Raw genomic sequence first — 20,938 nt, forward strand, 5'->3', positions numbered from 1 at the left:
AAATAGTTATTATTATACAATTAAAATATTCCAAAGTATTATTTTGTATTATTCACATACAAAAATTACATAGACAACCCATCTCACCCACCTCTAATTAAAATTGTAGCAGTCGCTACACCTCTACTAAGGATAGCCGCCACTAGGCCCTATAATATATGCCCTATAGCGGCTATAACCTATTGCCTACATAGGTATGTCCGATTTCCACGTGTTTATATATTTATTATTTATCGTCTATCGCGATATCGGCAATAATATATTTTTAAGTTGACAAGTAGTATCATGTCATTATTGGTGAGCTATATATTATATCGTATATAAAAATACTGTGTTTTATTACATTATCTCAGTCGACTATCGCTCGTTCAGAGTTTTCAGACATTTGCGTAATTTTGTTTTTAAATTTTTTCCCGCTTCACTTTTTTTCATTTACCTATTTTTTCTCTGTTGCCACTTTAGTCACAACAAAATATTGTTCCACGAAATGACGTCTGTTTTTAGATAATTCGCGTTTTTATTAAAGAAAAAAAACGCTTAACAATTCGTATAATGATATTTTTTATGTGATAAATGATGAGTAAAATATTACAGAAACGTCTGTATTCAGTAGCATTTTAATTTTATTTTTACCGCGTAATTTCACGATCAATTTTAAAGTCGTCTAACGAAAAATATATTTTTTATACGTATTCGAGTGCTACAATTCTACAAAACTCGACATCCCCGTTACAATTTAGGTTATACAATTCAGGCGCGAGCATGCATATTAATATAACAAGTTGGATAACTATTGTTTTCGTAAAAAAATATTTACGTGGGTGTCTATTGCTTAGTTCTTAGAGGCGGTGGTTAGTTACATTAATAATCGGTAACCGCAGTTAGTTGGCTCTTGGAAAAAAATACGGGTGTAGCACTTACTAACGTTTATGGCCTTGTTCTATTATATAAATATTACTCATAATGATTGATTTCATTGTTGTGTGGTGAGGGAAAGTCGTAAGATTTTATTCTTATATCGTCCCGTTTAAAATTTCGAGTACGCAGAAGTTGTTTTACATAGCATAAGTACCTAACTAGTAGCTATTATTATGCGACGTTAATAATTGTTATTACCGATGCTGTCGACGTTTTCTTTGGTAATGTACCCGACGTTGTCCATACTGAACGTGTGATTTTTGCGGCTAAAGTCCAATTGCAAGTCGTTGTAGCTATCGTTGTCGTCGATCGGTACGCTCATTTGGAGCACCTGTGCAAAAAGATCGCCGGTTAAGGTTATTAATCGATCGTGTCGGCTCGTCGTCTTAACCCAAATCTTACCTGTACCTCGTATTCCTTCATGTTCGGTTCGATGAACACTGGGTCATATCGTTGTGTCACGTACATCCGGGCCATCCTCTCCTTATACGCCTTGTACCTGACAAAACGAACGGACAAATGCGTTTATTACATATTATGAGTATAGTTATAGTACTGCAGGACAAAAGTAAACTTGGCCCGATCATTTTTACGGATGAAACATAATGAATATTACATAATATGATTTAATTTATGTATAATAAATAACATAAGTAATAAAGTAATCAATATCTTCTCGTAAACAATTTAAAATATAGATTTTGAAGGATATTAAGTACCATCTCCTCGTGTGTTCTTTGGGTGTCTAGCCCGGACAAATAGTTCTAAAACTGATATCAAATTTGATATGATAAGATCAAGGTATTTTTTTATTAAAACAATAATTTTTACTAAAAAAAAATTGGGGTTGAATTCACAATCGTCTGTCGTACTATATTTATTATGTAGGTACGCTGCAAAGCGAGCCGACTCGTTTTTCCATAACATCGACACGGATCCGTGTATGGAAAAACGCGGGGCCCGTCATGCTATATGTTGAATAGATATATGCAGGTCGCGCGTTATCGCCGGCGGTCCGGAGTTCAGTCTTACCTCGACCACGACACGCAGATGTAAATTATACCGGCGATGCCCAACACCAAGATCAGGGCCGCCATGAGGATCAGAGTATACGGAAACACGGTCCATTGGATGGTCACGCCCGCAGTGTGGGTCCGAGTGACGACGTTCTGCTGTTGTAGCGGCAAATGGATATCCGATGCGATAATTGACAGTTTCTCTGCGATTGTCGATGTGAGGTTTCCGACGGAATCTTTGTTCAGTATCGACCTGCGTGTTTGGAAAAAACAAAACACAAAACGTCAATTTACACGTTTATTACTAATATTATACGCGTGTAAGTGTCCTCGCATTATCCGTCAGACGGCGGAAACCGTTTTATATTCTCGCTGAGTGAATCGACGACCCCAAACCGGTTGTGGAAACACGACACTTCGTTATAGCCCGTCATTTTTGCAAATAAACGTCGGTTATGCGTATACTACATATATAGGTAGCTGCAGTCTGCAGACATGCCGTTATTTTTAATTACCTAGCCACTTTGGTGTTGTTTCGTTCCAAAATTGTCTCGCTGGCAGGGTCTACGACGTAAAACCAGAAATCGGTCGAGCTGGGATCGGTTTCTACGGTGAGGTTGTCTCTCCGCCTGTACTGTTTAGCCGACACTTTTTCACCACCCACGATCAATTGTAATTGTTTTTCGAGAACGTCTATTAACTTGTTTTCGGATGATTTAACAATGTCCGGACGTGCGCCATCGATGGCCATCACCAAACGGTGTTGGTCTTTGATCACGTTTATCTAAAAGAAAAATAGGTCATATTCGCAGTCTATATATAACCCTGTTCACAGGAGCGTGAAAAAGATTGTTCAAAAAAGTTAAAATTTTGTGTTAATTTTGTTTAACACTCACAACGACATGTGCTTGAGCTGTGTTGTAATCGATGGGATTCGTGGCCCCCGGGTTGTCGCGTGCCGTGACCACTAATCGGAACGGTAAGTTCCGAGGAGGCACGTCGGTCAACGTCCTCAGGGTTTTCACGATCCCAGTTTTTGGATCGATAGTGAAATAAGGTCCTTCCGTTGAGTTCTGATCATCATCGTCGGCCAACTCATATCTCACATCACCTAATTTCCCCCCATCCAAGTCTTCCGCTTTCACCTGTAACACTGCACTACCTATTTCTTCATCGACCGCCACGGCTCCGTAATATGCGTTTTTGGCGTAGCGTTTACTGCTTTCCGGGTACACAAAAGTAGGAACGTTGTCGTTTATGTCGATTACTTGCACGTTTAACTATACATGACATTGGGCGTATTTAGAATATTATAGTTTATTGACAATTGGCATATAAATACTATTATTAGCTAGTTAGATACCTAAATATGCTATAATAATAATATTTAAGCATACTCATATTATAAACTTAAATTACTTACCATAGTAGTGCTTTTTGTTGGGTTAACGACTCCGGCAAGCGTGTCGAGACGTATTTTCAATTGATAACTCTCTGCGTGTTCGTGATCTAATTTCGTTTCCTTTAAACGCACTTCGCAATTTTTCTCAGTTGTAACGTTTATTGTAAATACATCTATGTATACCCATAAAATAAAATTAATATCGGACATTATGACAAGTTTTTTTATATTTATAAAAAATTTAAAGTTTTTATGTTTATATATTTAAAAAAAAATGACTGTTAAAATTTTTTTATAAATATGATTAATTAATCAATAATTTCATTTAAAATGGGATAAGATATGGGTATAAAAAACTATTTTAAAAGGAATTAAAACCAAAAGAAAAATGCATATTCATATCCTGCCGCAGTTAATATAGTAACATTACCTGTTGTTTAAATTAATAAAAGTTATTTATACTAAATATTTATCTGTAATAATTTACCTTCAGAGTTTCCGGAAACTATTGTACAAACGAGAGGAAGTGGTAGTGATGGTCTTGGGTGTACAACAGTTAGAACTTTAACTAAAGTACCAGCAACTGCAGATTCTAGAACTCGAGCGGTGTACGAATCGTCCGAAAATCCCATTCCTAATTCTGGTATTGGAGTTGTGACTCGTCGAACAAATATTGTCACTGATGTCACTGACGAAAGCTGAGGTTCACCCAAATCATAAGCTTTTACATCCACCTGTATAATTAATAATAATTATTTAATCTGTGTGTGGTTATTCAGACAATATAGTGTTTAATATTTATTAATTTATTTGGTTTATGTATAATATTATAATATTTTACATTTTAGTTTTAAAATAATAAATGTGGGTGGTCAATTTTTCTGTAAAGTATGTAGTATGTTTAATTTATTTTATACTAATAATTAGGTTATATTTGTAACATTTTCAATAAATCTGTAGTAAATCTAAATGTAACCAGTTGTAGCTAGGAATGTTTTATAATTTGTACATGACATATAAAATACTAAAATTTAAATATATTTTTACCTATGTATGTATAAATTTAATAATATTAAAATAATGAAAATATAATTTACTACCTATTTATCAACTTAAATTACGAGATTTGAGTTTAACACAATAATATTTATAAAAAAAATGATATATTTTACCAAATTTTGAAAGCCGGTTGGTACGTATAGGCAGTTATTTTATTATTTTTAAGCTCAATAAAAAAATAGTTACGATTAATTTACCTGATATTCATTATCGGGTTCTTTTTGTAAATCACCGCGTACATATAAAACCCCAAGATCAGGGTCGATGTGGAAATACTTTAATGCCTTTCCACGGCCACTCAATTCATACCGAACCTAAAATATATTTTTTTTTTTTACAATTCAGTTCATTAAAATAATAATGGTTTTTTAATTTACCTTATTTCCTGGAGATGTTCCATCTGAATCAGTAGCTAAAAGAGTTGTGACTTTAGTTCCAATGGCTACATCATCATCAAGTGTTACTGGTGAAGGTATGGTTAGAAATACAGGTGGGATGTCATTGCGATCTTCAACATTTACAATTACTTTCGTTGTGGCACCGGGTGTTTGATTTGAATTTTCCAATGTTCCGATAATTAGGGTATGTTGACTGTCTTTCTCATAGTCTAAACCTCTAAGCGTTCTAATCGTTCCAGTAGCCGGATCGATGGTAAATAAATCCGAAGGTCCTTGTTTTATTACATAAGTTACTCGTTTCACTGTATCAGGATCATCGGCCTGTAATTATTATACAAAATATATTAAACATAAATAATTAAGCATTGTTGTTAGATTAAATATACATATAAAGTATATATATTATGACGTATAATATAATTTTTTTTGTGAAATATAAACCATATACCAATTATTAAATTAATTTAAAAGATGATTTTGTTATTTAAAAAATGTGCGAAAATTGTTTCAAAATAAAAATAATAATAATTTAAAAAAATACACACGTGTACTTGAGTAACCAAGAAATCGGGTGCATTCTCTGGTACTTTTGCTTCGTATAATGTTTTATGAAATAGTGGAATTTCGTCTTCAATGTCTTTGACTGTAACAGTCACAGAAGCAGTTCCAATACGCGGATCTGGCGCCCCATCTTTGGCAGTGACCACAAATTTATATTCCTATTAAAATATTCATGATTATAGTACAATAATTTTTAATAAAATAGAGTATAATATTCTAAACAAAAATTAATTTCTTCTACTCACATTGTTTTTTTCATAGTCCAAAGCTGTAGCAGTACGTATATGTCCAGTGTTTGCATCAATTAAAAATGGTAAATCGTCTGGCAACGAATAATGAACTAATGCGTTTATTCCTTCATCTCCGTCTACAGCTTCTACTTTTCCAACTGGGGCTCCATCTAAGCCTTCGTCCACCGAGAACTCATACGGGGCACCAATAAATTCCGGATTTTTATCATTAATATCACTTATCTTGATGATTAATGTTGTTGTACTCGCAAGTCCACCTTCATCTTGTGCTTTGATTAACTATATACATATTGTTTCAATTACATTTTACTCAACATTAAAATCGCTGATAACGAGACACTTACCAATTGATAACGAGTCAACTCTTCGCGATCCAATTTTCTTATAACACTAACTATTCCACTTTTTTCACCAATTGTAAATTGTCTTAAGTCATTTCCTGATAAGATTGTATAAGTGACGGGGTCGTTTTCGGGATCAATAGCTTTCAATGGAATAACTGTTGTGTTAATAGGTGAACCTTCACTAACAGTCACTTCGTATGAAGATTGTGAAAATACTGGGGATTTAGTATTTGGTCCTGCTATTACAACAACTTCAACAATACTTTGGGTATATAAACCTCCAGAATCAGAAGCTTGGACAGTTATACTGTACTGATCACCAGCCATCATTCGACCAGTGGTTTCAATCCAACCAGTTATTGGATCAATATGGAACTTACTATGGCCTTGGTTTGATACATGATATATACTATAAGACACATTAGCATTTTGACCTTCATCGTTGTCTACTGCTTTAATCTATGTAAAATGTTGATGATCAATGCAAATTTATAAAATCGATCAATATAATTTACAACTTACTTGGACAAGTTGTCGCCTAGAATTTCCAGCTTGGATCGTGATCGGAGACAACATTGGCATTCGTGGAGGGTTATCATTCACATCTTTCAAGAACACTGTCATTAAGTATGGAATGCTACCTGCATGTCCATTAACTTCTCTAGCTACTATCTAAAAATAATATGTATTATAATAGTATTGAAAAAATCGTTTGTTTGATTGCAACTAACGAGTGATTAAATTATACAGCAACATTAATAAATTTATATAAATTTATATTTACTTGAAAACGGTATTTTCCAGGATTCGGTGGGTCTCTGTCTAATTTTTCTTCATTTACGTAAACATACCCATCGGAATCCACGTTAAAAGAATTAGTTGTGAGTTCAAATGCATAAGTTATTTTAGGATCATTTGGTCCCTATATTATAAAACACTTATAATAAATACTTTGATATTTAAAAATGTAAATGTCTTATTTTCTAAGTTTTAGAGGGAGTGCATAAAAATTTTTTGTTGGTTTTAAATTTAAGTTATAATATTTACCAAATCGTCATCGGTTACAGATAAAATTATTGGTTGTCCATTCTTATCTAAAACTTTTGTACCAATAGGTGAGTTTTCTTCTACAAATCCATATCCTTCATCAACAGCAGAACTGTGTATTACAGGAGGGTTGATATCGACAGGTTTTACTTCGATGTACAGTTTAGCGGTAGTTGATCTGTGGTTGGATGATTCTTCTTCAGCCTTAAATACGAACATTTATGTCAAATAATCTTTTTAATAACTACATAGGTAAGTACTATTTTTATGAATACCTTGACAGTTATTGAAAATCTCTTCGTCAAACTAGTATCTACTGCCTTTATTTGTTTTACGGTACCAAACTGAGGATCTATGGTGAAATATTCAGCGTAGAACGACGGAGTTCCATCAATGAACGAATACTGAATTGGATAATTCAAAGAATCCATGTCAACAGCTTGTATTTTTTCTGGTCTTATCGTAAGGACACCAGAATTTACACCACTGGCAACCTATTAAGTAAAATTTAAAAATATTTAGTAAAACATTGATGATTTTATAAAACCTAATACAATTTTATTTAATATAGGTACAAAAAATAAAATAAAAATAAATTGTTCTTTGTTAAAAATAAATGTACTAATAAAGTATTGAACTATTATACTATTATACTGGTCATGAAATAATTATTAAGTAAATATTATTATTTTTAGTTAAGATAAAAGATATAATAATACTTAGTTAAAAAATATCAATGATGGATTGAAAAATTCAAATAATTTAGTTAATTTAATATGTTTTAATCGTCTAATAAACATCAATCTATTTTGCTCATTTTATGGGTTGGACCACAACATTTTTAACTAGTTTAAAATTAATGGATCTTTTTAAGTTAATATGAACTACAAGTTATTAATTTAATGACAATAAATTAGATTATTTATTATTTTAATAAAAAAACATGAATGAATTCAAGTAGGTATATTATATATTACCTATATATTATTGTAATTATTATTATAATACATGAAAAATGTTTAAAAATTACATCTGTAACGATTTGTATGATCTGCACATGTGTATTTGTGTTTATCATCGTAAATCATAATCATTCAACTCCAATAATAAATCACAAAAATAAAAAAATGCCATTTATATTCCTTCCTCTCCACACACACTTATTACACCAATGATATGTAATATAGTTTACGATTAGTAGTTCGTATGAAACCTGCGGGCAACCGGAAAACCGGTTAAGCGTTAAATGTTTTAACTCTCTCCCATGAATGAAACAACTATAGAGTACGTACGTAGTTTGTAATATAGATATAATCATATTATAATATGTTAATTTATTGGATTGGTCATTTTGATTTTTAGAGCAGAAAATAATGGACTAAATAAACCCGAACGTATATTCTGTTTCACTGATATCATGTTAAAATCTTTACATAATAGATAATAGTTATGGAGTCATGGAGTATATTATAATGGTTACTTACTGTTGTGTAGTATTCTGGATTTATGCAAGCTCCGTCCTGAACTGTACATCCTTGATAATTGAACGATGGATCCTGATCGTCTTCGTCTTTTACCATTACCGTAAGCGTCGTTGTCGAGGTAAGTCTGTCCTCGGGGTTCTTAGCTCGGTCCTGAAATCATGTTTATTTCATTCGCTCATTCGTTCAACGATGTTGTGAAAATATATAGGTAATTTATCGGACAAACGGGATGGCACCGACCGGCAGAGGGTATAGATAAATGGGGCCGACGTTGAATTCCATCGCCTGTCCCCAGGCGTACGAAATACACCAATAACCGAATAAAATAAAAAACCTATCCATTTCAAAACATTTACAACTTCACTGCGATTCACGCCATCCAAACATTTAAAACGTGTCTGACCTCTGCAACCGTTGCTATCCGTCATAAATGTGCCATATGTACAGTGTGTGTACCTATATATAATACGTATTACATGAGCAGTGTACGCTGTAGCGTGTGTGTACGCGTGTGCTTGTGCATATTTGGATGCGTGTAATATTCAAACATAAACAACTATAATGCCTACACCTATACCGTTTATCGATATTCGACTGTTCTATTTATTTGACACACGCCGGGGAAAAAAACATAAAAAAACATAGAATATTAATTATAATATTATTGTTCAAAGCGTACATAAGTAATATTTTACACAGTATAGACTAGGTATACACATAGAATGATGCGTACATTTACAAACGATTTCATCTAAATGTAGATACAAATTACCTATATAATAAGTGTATATTTAATGCGGCAGTACAAGTTTCGTTAATTCCCATCACTTAAAAATTAAAGCATATAGTACTTATACTGCTTATAGCACTATTGCATATAATATTACCGTAGGATACATTTTTAAAATAATAAAGGTCGTATGAATTTTTAAAAAAATCGGTCATGGTAAATTCAAAAATTGTATACTTAAATGAAATTGCATTATCTTTAAAATATGTTTTGGCGGGTAATTCAGGAGCGGTTTATTGAGTTTTGATTATTTAATTAATAAATACTGATAATGATAACACGGGGGTCGAATAGTGAAGGTGAAACCTTTTTGAATTATAGTCTATAAGTATCATTATTAAGTGGGCTCGTACACGAGAACAAATAATGTCAGTTGTAAATACTCAAATTTAATGTGTGTTGAAATAGAATTATTATAGCTTCGAGGTCGAATTAAAAGAAAAATTCTAAAGATCTACGTTTAGGATATATTTTATCGCTTTAACAATTAGTTTAACCAGAATGACTTGCTCACGTCATTATTAAAACCAGTATAAGCGTATAAAGTAAAATTTCATCAATATAAGTATTATAGGTATTAATAATTGTTCTATTATTTAACTAAATATTTTCAAAATAACAAAATAATAATACAAAATATTGATATCTTGAAGTGGCTCATGAACAATAATATAAAAATATATTAAAATCCACGTGACTAGAAATACGAGTATCCATTGTCAACAGATCGTATAACATATTATACGCGTGCATATATTATTAGTATTGTATTATCAACCACCAACGCTATTTTTCGGCTAATTTCAACACTTAATTATTATCATATTATATTTTTGGAGCAAAGTATTAAAAAAAAAAAAACTATGAAATCTCAGGTGTAGGATTGATGAGTCATTATACTATATACAAAATCCGTAGGAGATGATGCATATATAATATAGGCACGCAATCTCAACCAGTGTTCGCGGGTATCATAGCGTAGGACGTTTGCGGAGTGCGAAACGCGTGACGTGTGTAGGTACGTATATATAATCCCTCTTTCTCATGTATATTGTTTGCTAAGGGAAGTGGTGTAAGCATATAGGTGTATATAATAAATCGGATAAAATGCGTATGTGAGAAAGAAAATAGTATCTATAACCGGTCTGTAAGAAAAAAAAACATGGTAAAAAATACCAGTGTAACTAGAGCGGCTTGCTTAAATTGGACATTTCCACTTTGGCCTCGTTATTAAACCCTATCGTGTATAGTGCGTGTCCCCGCACCATAAACGTAAATCGTAATATTATATTTTTAGAGTATTACACGGTTTCGTAGTTTGAGGATATGGTTCCAAAAGACGATTTCGGCTTAAGAACCAACATCGCGGAGAAAAATAATTACTACGATACCGATTATTAAATTATAATATAATATTATGATATATATATAATTGCGCTGTACCTATTAGAATTTAGAATTCGTTTCTGCCGAAAATGGAATACACGATAATTAAATATTAAATTTTATACGTACCGTTGCTTGGATCGTTACAAAGTATTTTTGAACTTTTTCAAAGTCTAGGCCTTTTTGTAGTATTATTTCGCCAGAATTGGAAGATTTCATCTTAAAGTGTTTGACACCATCGCTGACTCTGCCTTTTTGAAGTTCTTCTTCCGGCACGTTTCCGGGAATCACCAAGTACTCGACTAGAGCGTTGACACCGGTGTCTGCGTCTACTGTTTTCACAGCTGCTACAGATGCGCCGACTGTTGTCAACTGTATACATACACACACACACCAAAATGAATTATAATAGACAAACGACGAATAATAATTATTATTAGACGAAAGACTAAAATTAATGAAATATGCCAAGTGTTAATGCGTTATGAGTATGACACGATACGTACCTCGGGAACCGATACTTGATACGGAGTATCCAAAAATACTGGTGCATTATCGTTAATATCAGTCGTGCGGACTATTATGGGTATAGTCCTTTTTTTGTTAGTAGACCTTACTACGCATGTAACCTAAAGGTAAAGTTAAAAAATAAAAAAAGATTTCAAGCCATGAATTAAAACAAAATAAGATATTTAGTACTATAATAATAATGTACTTGAAAAAATACAAAAAAATATTGATATATAGTTACTTGAAATACGATGTGGGACAAGTTTTCCGCATCTCTGTCTAGCGGTTGAGTTAATTGGATATGTTTTCCGATTAACGCAAACGTTGAATTTCTTGTTGGAAAAAGTAAATCTAAAGATATTTCCGTGTAAGGATCTCCTATGATCGGTAATTCGGACGGTTTGATGGGTTGATTTATTTCTGTTCATATATAAACAAAAAACAAAACAACAACATGTGTGTTAGGTATGTTATAAATTATTTTACTTATATTATATTATTGTAGCATGTTAAAAGAGATCACGATATCATTATATTAAGTTTATATATTAATTTATTATCATAAGTGCACATCATCCTCAGGCGTTTTCTATATATAATTGCCGAGATAATGGCACATAATTATTGTACGTTAACTACGGTTAGTGCGTTTTAAACTCAGCTATAGGGGCACGCGATGTCTAACACGAAACTGCCGAGTATTTTCACAAAAAAAAAAAAATCATAAATAAAATATAAAATTTGGATGACTCGTCAATTGGAGAATCGGAACATTAAAATCTTGTTGATGATATTCCAATTTTTTTTAAGTATTTTCAACGACAATCGGTTGTGCTTATTCTATTACAGAAGTTTTCATTTCCGGAAAAATTTGATTATATTAGTACCATACAATATAATACAATCATAAGAAAAAGAAAACGTTTTTGGGCACACTGCTCTGCAGAGGAATCACATTATTCGTGGGAATCATTTAAACGGCTCGTCTATTGTACAACAATAATTGTAGACATACGAGTGACGTGTGAGGCGCGGAAGTCTAATCTTTATTATGTATCTGTATACTATCCGTTTCGCGTCGATTTCTCGTTGGATGAAATATTTTACATAGCTTATTATCGAATGACATTTTGGATAAGACCTATATATTTTTACTATTGATAGTGGAGTATGTATAAGAAACTTCGACGTGTCTATTATATTTACTACCTAACTACATAGTATACGTGCTGTCGTTGATTGGCTGAAGTAAGTATTATCAGGTCAAATACCGGCACAATAAAAAGCGACTGTAGAACGATGGTCCATTGTAAAGGTGGCACGCTTAACGTTGGCATCTCACATCACGAGGTGTAAATAACTGCCAATAGCTCGAGGATAACGGTACAATTATTGTTGTGACGAGTAATAATCAGTTTTACGTTTTCGTTGTTGTTATTGCTATAGTTGTGATGTGTGAACGTGTGTGTACTGGTGACAATTATACAGCGTGACTATGTGTTGTACATAAATAGTATATTTGAACAAGTTCACACGGTCTAGTTTTTATAAATTAACTTTTAAGTTTAGAAAACGTATAATTATTGTACGATATTAAATGTCATCCGAAAACAAGTAACGAGGGATTTTCAAAAACTTCCCAAGTGTGGTTATATTTTTGAAATATTTTTAAGTCTATCCGTCATAATCGTATTACCTACTATTAATATTTTAATATTTCTGATATTATAATATAATTATCGATAAATGTTGTTCGTAGTGAATGTTCTAAAATATAATAAGATAATGATTATAATTTTTTGTTTTGTACTGTAGTTCCCTTCAAGCATCAAGCGAGCACACAAAGACCTTTGTTCGTCGTCTCGGACTATCTTTTCAGAATGAACCCGTTGGGTCATCGGTAACTTAACTTGTGTAACCCGAAACAAATCAACACACGTCACGCGGAAATATAAGTGGATCCTTTTTTATTGCCGTGACAAATTGGATTTTATTGAAAAAAAAAATACTCACGAGACCCACGACTTTCTTCGATGTCCAACACAATATTTCCTTGGCCAGTTTCCATTTCACAAAGCCCTAAAATAATAATAAAAGTGAGTTCGATTCAAAACGTGTCAAATTAATATTTTGATTATTATTGTTCTAGAGGTATAGGTACAGTGGTACATCAACCAATTAAGTGTAAGCTGTACTAAAATAATATATCATTAAAAATACTAGTTATACACTTCTACCTATAATATACTTATTATAGTATACATACATTTATTTTATATTATAATTAATATTCTAAAAAACTTTTAAATAATACATGTTTTAATAAATATGTATTAAGTTCTGTTTTAAAATACTTCTTCCACTTCGCAATCAAACCCTGGATCTGAAACTGAGTTAAAATATTATATCGTGATGCAATTTTCAATCTGTGCGTTTCGGTTAAGATTTATGCCAAAAAATGATGACTAAATTGTTTGTTTAATTTTTATAATTTTTATAAACACGTGATTTTGAGCATAATTCACGAAATCCATAATATATATCTTTATAGTATATATACATGTAAGATGTTCACACGAGTTCTACGACCCTATAGGTATATACAAACCGGTCGTCAATTCTCCATAAATGCTTTGCACATAATATTATAAACACGCTGTATATAAGATTTTATGTTTTATATATAAATACATGGAGCGACAATCGATTACACAATCCCACGGATATAACTAATTAACTCATTTCGACGAAGCTAGTAGTATTGGTGTATGGTAATTTTTGAATTAATATATTTTTGAATTGAATAATACGTATAAGTAAACAAACTTGTTTGATATTATTATGGGCATGGAGAAAATTGTCGTCATACGACATACTCACACATTAGTACATTACATATTACATATAGTTGTATGGAGATAAATATTATTATATAGGAGATAGAATAAGTTATTAGTGTTATTACATTATCTGATGACGTCACGTATAATTTCTTCAGGATTGGCTTATAAATGGTAGATTTTTTTATTACCTCAGGATTGTATTTATATTTTATACCTAAACCGCCAGTAAACACAATTAAAATAAATATTACAATAAAAACAGATCGTTAAAACGATAAATAATAGTTAATAATATATATTGTTTATACCTATTGCAGTTTAAGATTTTGTTTTATTTATGTCACAGATGAATTTTTTAGCGTAAGATAAACGCGATCGCGTCGTATAACATAGATAACGTGTTGCAGATTGCATTATATAGGTACTTATAGCTATTATTCTTGCAGTTGAATGCTATTATATATACAAACAGCTCTAATCTTCTAATCAAATTACCTGGTTTGGCATAAACGCCATGTCGGTATCCTTTGTCCAAGACGAACAGGAACAGTAGCGGGGTCCACGCAGCTATTACAAACCGTCGTCGATCCATCCTAAAACAAAAAATAAAAAAACATTTAAATTTTAATGGGTACATAACAAAATCACCAAGTTATGAAAATCACTGGCACATCGTAAGCATGCACGTACGCATGTATGGTTGCGCAGAGCTGTCTGTCATTAGCGAATAAATTCTGAAAGAAGTATTTTTATGACTTATTCTGCGCACAGGACTCCATCCGACGTCGAGAGGCTTTTTAACCAGGATAATATTGCTTTATTATAGTCCTACATAACTGTTATTACACAATTGTGGAAGTGATACGAGGTGTTTTTTTCTTGTCGAAAAACCCCTTGAAACTGACGAGTGAAAGTCCATCGTATATAGTTATGCGCGTGTATACGATAATAATGGCACGTGACCTTTTAAAGTCGTATAGTATATTATTATTGACGATAATTTTAGTATGTCATTTTTTTTAATTAATGGATAATGTGCGTTTATATACTGCAATGGTACGTTTATTAATTTTTTTTACGACGGAAATATTTTGCGACTTAATAAGTAATAAGAAATTGTTTATATAATACGGGATTCGAGAATACATTCTATTATAACACTATGGTATACGTATATATAATATATTATTATACGTTTATTATCAATACTCATTTATAATTAACAATTTGGGATTGATGTCGTTACCGTCTATAATATGTATAGAAATCTTTTTAACTTTTTATGCTATTATAGTATTATCACGCGGAATACACTTCAGGTTTTGCTATTCATATTAACGAATGAATGGTACAAACATAAACTTATGGGGTTTCACTTTGAATAAGTATACCTATCTAAAATTATCATAACTCTTACATCTCATGTACTATATGACTGATCTAGCTACCGTGGCACAAATAACTCAATAATGTGTATATATAATAGAGTTATAAAATTAAAAAGAATAATTTCGGTCGATTGGATCGTAACGCAAATAATCCTGTATCGCAAACGCAATAATAATAAATAATAATCGTAATTAGCCATACGATGAAACGAGTGTTTTGTGTATTCTAAATAAATTATTAGGTAGGTAGGTATACTCAGTAATAACTATAATAATAGCAGTATGGACATCTATAGTATTTACTATTTAGGTTAAAGTAATGCAGCGTACATTAATAATACACACATGCGTATATAGTATTATATAATTTATGTTGAATACGTAATTCGAACGGGGCAAACATTCAATGAATAGAACATAATAAATAATAATATACAAATCACTTAAAGTTTTTCAGTAATCGTGACTAAACGATAGCGTACCTACCTATATAGTTCTTCGTTATAAAACGGCCATGTGATAGTATTGTATTTATTATTTTATTTTATATTTTTTTTATAATATTTATTGTCTTTCTGTTTGGATTGGAAAAATACTTTCTTGAATGATTTTATAAAACGCAATGCGTTGTACGTACATAGAAATTGTACTGGGTATAACGCGTTTAGAACGCTGGTGCATTATGTGCAGCATTATCTATACACATGACTACACGAGTGTAATGGGTTGCGAATGCAACAAAAAAAGGATTGAGTTTTTAGATTTTTTGTTATGAAAACGTTCGCCGCACGAGAGAGCATGTGCTATGTATATAATAATATAATATCATTATAATACTCAGAACACGACCGACCGACGCAGATCTAATCCGATCGCTAAACAACATTATTATTATCGTTATTGATATATATATTGCTTGTCCTTATTATTTTGTCGAATATTTATAATACAATATATACCTAAATACATAATACATTAATACACTGCATCGGTGTATATTATATACGCGACTTCACGACGCGCTAATTATAATGTAATTCGATGACTTTTCACTAAACTGTCGCAGTGTGTGAGTGTGTGAGTGGTTTGTGTGTGCATACACGTATACCTAACATATTATATTATACACCTAACCCTTTCTGCAAGGCCATACTTCGGAATCCGATCCAACTCCGCCGTGCCCGCGTAGGTACCTATAATAATATATATTATTGTGTGTATTTTTTTTTCGAAAGATATATTACAGGCGTAGGCATGTACTTATAATACCTATAACAATATCTGTGGACAGGATTTTTTGGCCCGATACGACTGAGCGGCGGCACGACGGTCAATCGGTATTCGGGTCAGACATCTCGAGCGTTTAGCAACTTGCCTTGGCCACCGTCACGATTCGACATTCGTACACATAAGTGTACGACACACACAATTTAATATTGTACAGATAACGACTACTGCCTAACGATATACATAAAAACGAAAAGTGCTCGCGCCAATCGTGGAGATAACAAGACCGTTTTTCAGCGCCCAAGCGCGGCGAGCTGCAGGAGTATGCGTAGTCCACTTTTACGTGGTTTTAACGAGAAATCGTCGAGATTGCATCGACACGCGTAGATATACGTGTAGAGGTATCATATAAGGGTGCCTACCTACATAATTCATATTATTTCAACTTGGACCGCGTACCTATACGACCGTTATAGCCCGCAAATTCGATTGAAATTGACGATATACCTATAAGTATAACTTACACATGTATGTACTATATGGTCTATACTTGTTTGTTAGATACTTAAAATTGTAGAACAATAATACAATATTATTATTTGATCGAGGTATGGTCGGTTACACACGTTTGCGTGATAATAAAACGTATCTAGTATATTATTGTGAATTTACAAATGACTCGTACAGAGTATATAATCTACCTATAAAATTAAAAATAATTCAAAAAATTATGAAATTAATACTTTGTAGACGATTTTAATTAAGATAAGAATAATATCAAACAACCAATCAAAAACTGTATAGGTTATAACGAAGGAATTCAGTATAATAACAATATAAAATATAAGTGCATTTGTACTTTTAATATATTAAATATCTGAATTTTTATATGCAAGACAACCGTGACACCTTTAGGTAGGTGGGTATACAGTATACTGGGTAGGTATGTATTATATTATATATTATGAATTATGTACAATACACGACTGTGAATCGGTAAGCATACATGGTAACTTGCCAATATTTCATATCATGTGCTGTCCATATAATACACTTTAATATATACATTTATAAATTATGTAATACGTACATCCGAATAATAACGTATTTGTTAAAAAATAGCCTGCAGCCGTTAAACAATAGCCCGCAGTGGTTTGGCGTGCACCACTAAAGGTATGCACATACAACATACAGCAGCTCCACACCTATAAGGCTAAAATGTATCATTCAAATTTAGATTTAATTGTCAGCATTAACGCGTTTCTCGAGACGAGTGATTTAAATAAAGTAGAGTGTATGTGTTACGTACGATCAACGGCGTAAACATAAACATAATATAATAAATTAATTCACCATAAATATAATAATAAACATATTATAAATGTAAATATATGAATAATACTACTTTGTTAAATTTGAATTTCAAATATTTAAACGCGCAAACTCCTACGACTTTTAGGTCGAATACGTTTCACGTATATATACTTTGTATATTTATTATATATGCGTTGAACTTTAAGAGCATCGTATTCCAACTTTACGAAGAGAATTTCCAGTTAAATCTGCAATTATAGTAATACTAATAATAATAATAATAATACTTATTTTAATTATTAGGTCCAACATGCAATGTACAAATTGTATCAATCAAACATACCATCGCCCAATGTCTAAATTTAGGTAATAGAGCCCAGTAATACATTTCATATATCAATATTTGCTACGTACAATAAAACAATAAATTGGACCGATTTAAAATGTATATAATATATTGTAAGCTACAAACATTAAAGTTAAAGCTTATAATTATTAAAATATTAATACCTAATAAAATAAATATTTGATGCATATATAACTCAATAACTGTATTTATATATATCATATTACGATATAATATCATCGTATTTTTTATTTACTAGAGTTAGATTATCACATGATATCATAATAATATAAGACCAATGCTACTGACTGATCTTATATTTGAGCTATTGCAGTGAGAAATGTCTGTTGGAAACTCCATTCGAATATTGTATGTAAATTGCAAATATTAGAACATAGTGCTAGGGGCATATAGGATATAGTTTTATTTACGATTTTCATGACATAAATATAAGGTGGTATTTAATAGAAATAAAAATTACACATTATTACCAATAAAACAATAAAAAAACTTCGATACATATGTACATTCGTTCACTGTTTGTGGAAGACACCAGGCCCAAATTGGACCAGTGAACTTGAATAAAATAAAATTGAATAAACCGTACAATAGCTGTAATCAAACGTTAAAGATACTAAAACTCAATATTCCAACAATTTGATTATCCGGTGCTGGAGGACATACGTCGTAATGAGAGAAAAACGTCTTGCAAAATGGCGATTGTGTTTTTATTGATAGTTTTCAGTTTATAGACGGAATTTCCTCTTAAATGAGTTTTCCACGGTTTGCATTAGTATACAGGGAACAAAACACGGGATAGTCTGATTCGAATGGTCCGATTGCCGATATAGGTTTTACATACATTCCCGTTACAGCACGGGGGTCTGCAGGATGATAATAAGATATCTTCTAACTTAAAATTACATTTTAATAATAATTTAACTGGAATTTAAGATTTACGATTTTAAACTATTTTTGAGACATCATTAAGAAAATTTGTTAAGATCAAATTATAGCAGAATATAGTTATCCATAGAATTATTGGTAAATATATTTTTAAATAATCGGCGAACAATAGATACTTACATATTAATTAGTAAATAGTAGAAATAAAATAGGAGTAAAATACCCTACCCATTTAGGAGTACACCAGATATAGCCATCCTACAATTGGATAAAAAACTATTGATCATTACTCTAAAAACACCAATTTAACAAATAAAAACTTCAAATATTGTTGTACTCTTGGTGGTATTTATTTAATCAAAAAGGCTGTCGTAAATCGTATATTTTTTTTTCTAACAAGATGAGTGTTATCATCTTATTTTCTTTACATCATGATCTAGACCCATCCAACATCATTCGTTTTTAACAGTTTTTTAAATGGTACTGTAAATTTATTAATTATAATCAATACATTTGCCGATTGACATTATTGTTTCTTATTTTTTACAGTTCTATATAGGCGTACCGCACTCGAACACTCCTCAAATCACGCCTACTGCGTATATTATATTACGAAATTAAACGTCAAATATAGGCATCGTATAATCACAAAACAATTTACTTTATGGGTATGGTACCAAACATAAATATAAGGTATTTAAGTCATAATGAGTAATTAATCAACATTTTAATGAAATTAAATAATATAAAATATAAATACAATAAATTTTTCTGTAAATTAAAACGTGTCTCTTATAATATAATTCATATATTTTTATCCATAATATTATACGACTTTATTTAATATCTATAGTAATGAAGCTCTTATAGGCTATAGTTTGTACACAAATTATACGTTATTCATATAATTTGCTAAGAAAATGATGTACCTACCTATAAATATAGTATAATAAAGTTGTAACTATTAAGAAGACAACAGGAAGTGACTCACGACTAATAAGCTATTTTAAAATCATAACGATTAAAATTTAGTGCTACAAGCTTATAATATTGTATATTCAACTTATTATTTATTCCCGGTTAAGAATTTTATCAATGGCACATTAAAAAAATAAAAAACAGTTATATAGTATTTAAATTATATTAATTGTCAGGTACACATTTTAGTATAATGCGTAATTTCCAATAATAATGGATTATTTCATAAATATTCAATACACACCTGCAGTAATACTTCATAATAGTAATAACCACACACGTCCTTTTCGCTGAAAACTCACGAGATATATCAGTACGTTACGTATATACCAATTAAAAATCCTTAATATTTCTTGCTTCGTGTTTTCCGTTAACGGGCTTCAGCCGCCATTAATGATATTTAGATTAAAAAAAACCCAGTCACGAACGCTGGGCGCGGAATATACGCGTGGAATATAAATCGAGGAAAACGTGTAGGTTTTAAGTATAATAATAATATACCTAATGCGAGGACAGCGCACATGCTTATAATACACTTGAAAAATGATGATTTCTGCTGAAAAACGTCAACAATTTGTGATCTTGGGACAAAATTATAATAGGTTCTTTTTTTTTTTTTGTATTTCGTTTTTCCCCAGAAGTTTAATTAAATAGTACTACACATATATAAGAAGAGTTAGTGTTAGCAATACATTTTTTGTTGTGAATATATCGACTGATAATACATTGTAAATGAGCTATACCAAAAATGTTGATTCCGATATTCGGTA

The 20,938-nt window shown here is 31.5% G+C and overlaps 1 protein-coding gene across 2 annotated transcripts in view; it reads right to left on the minus strand.

The window, feature by feature from the left end:
• Positions 1–20,938, minus strand: part of LOC113552005 (cadherin-99C) — a 54,862-nt gene that overhangs the window by 2,723 nt on the left and 31,201 nt on the right. Inside the window, exons 2-23 of one of the 2 annotated variants that reach the window (XM_026954657.1) lie at positions 14,505–14,602; positions 13,180–13,245; positions 11,408–11,586; positions 11,163–11,285; positions 10,786–11,028; positions 8,481–8,630; positions 7,272–7,490; positions 6,997–7,200; positions 6,734–6,871; positions 6,472–6,621; positions 5,950–6,408; positions 5,600–5,884; positions 5,339–5,512; positions 4,773–5,114; positions 4,593–4,709; positions 3,824–4,070; positions 3,358–3,509; positions 2,831–3,214; positions 2,450–2,718; positions 1,951–2,187; positions 1,327–1,417; positions 1,117–1,249 (exon numbers count right to left, since the gene is read on the minus strand). In XM_026954657.1, the coding sequence (XP_026810458.1) occupies positions 1,117–1,249; positions 1,327–1,417; positions 1,951–2,187; positions 2,450–2,718; positions 2,831–3,214; positions 3,358–3,509; positions 3,824–4,070; positions 4,593–4,709; positions 4,773–5,114; positions 5,339–5,512; positions 5,600–5,884; positions 5,950–6,408; positions 6,472–6,621; positions 6,734–6,871; positions 6,997–7,200; positions 7,272–7,490; positions 8,481–8,630; positions 10,786–11,028; positions 11,163–11,285; positions 11,408–11,586; positions 13,180–13,245; positions 14,505–14,601 (4,459 nt within the window). In that variant the 5' untranslated portion in view covers position 14,602. Of the gene's footprint in view, positions 1–1,116; positions 1,250–1,320; positions 1,418–1,950; positions 2,188–2,449; positions 2,719–2,830; positions 3,215–3,357; positions 3,510–3,823; positions 4,071–4,592; positions 4,710–4,772; positions 5,115–5,338; positions 5,513–5,599; positions 5,885–5,949; positions 6,409–6,471; positions 6,622–6,733; positions 6,872–6,996; positions 7,201–7,271; positions 7,491–8,480; positions 8,631–10,785; positions 11,029–11,162; positions 11,286–11,407; positions 11,587–13,179; positions 13,246–14,504; positions 14,603–20,938 lie in introns of both variants that reach the window. The other variant, XM_026954648.1, reaches the window with a different exon arrangement.

This window comes from Rhopalosiphum maidis, chromosome 1, assembly GCF_003676215.2.
Source record: "Rhopalosiphum maidis isolate BTI-1 chromosome 1, ASM367621v3, whole genome shotgun sequence".
Classification (NCBI taxonomy): domain Eukaryota; kingdom Metazoa; phylum Arthropoda; class Insecta; order Hemiptera; family Aphididae; genus Rhopalosiphum; species Rhopalosiphum maidis.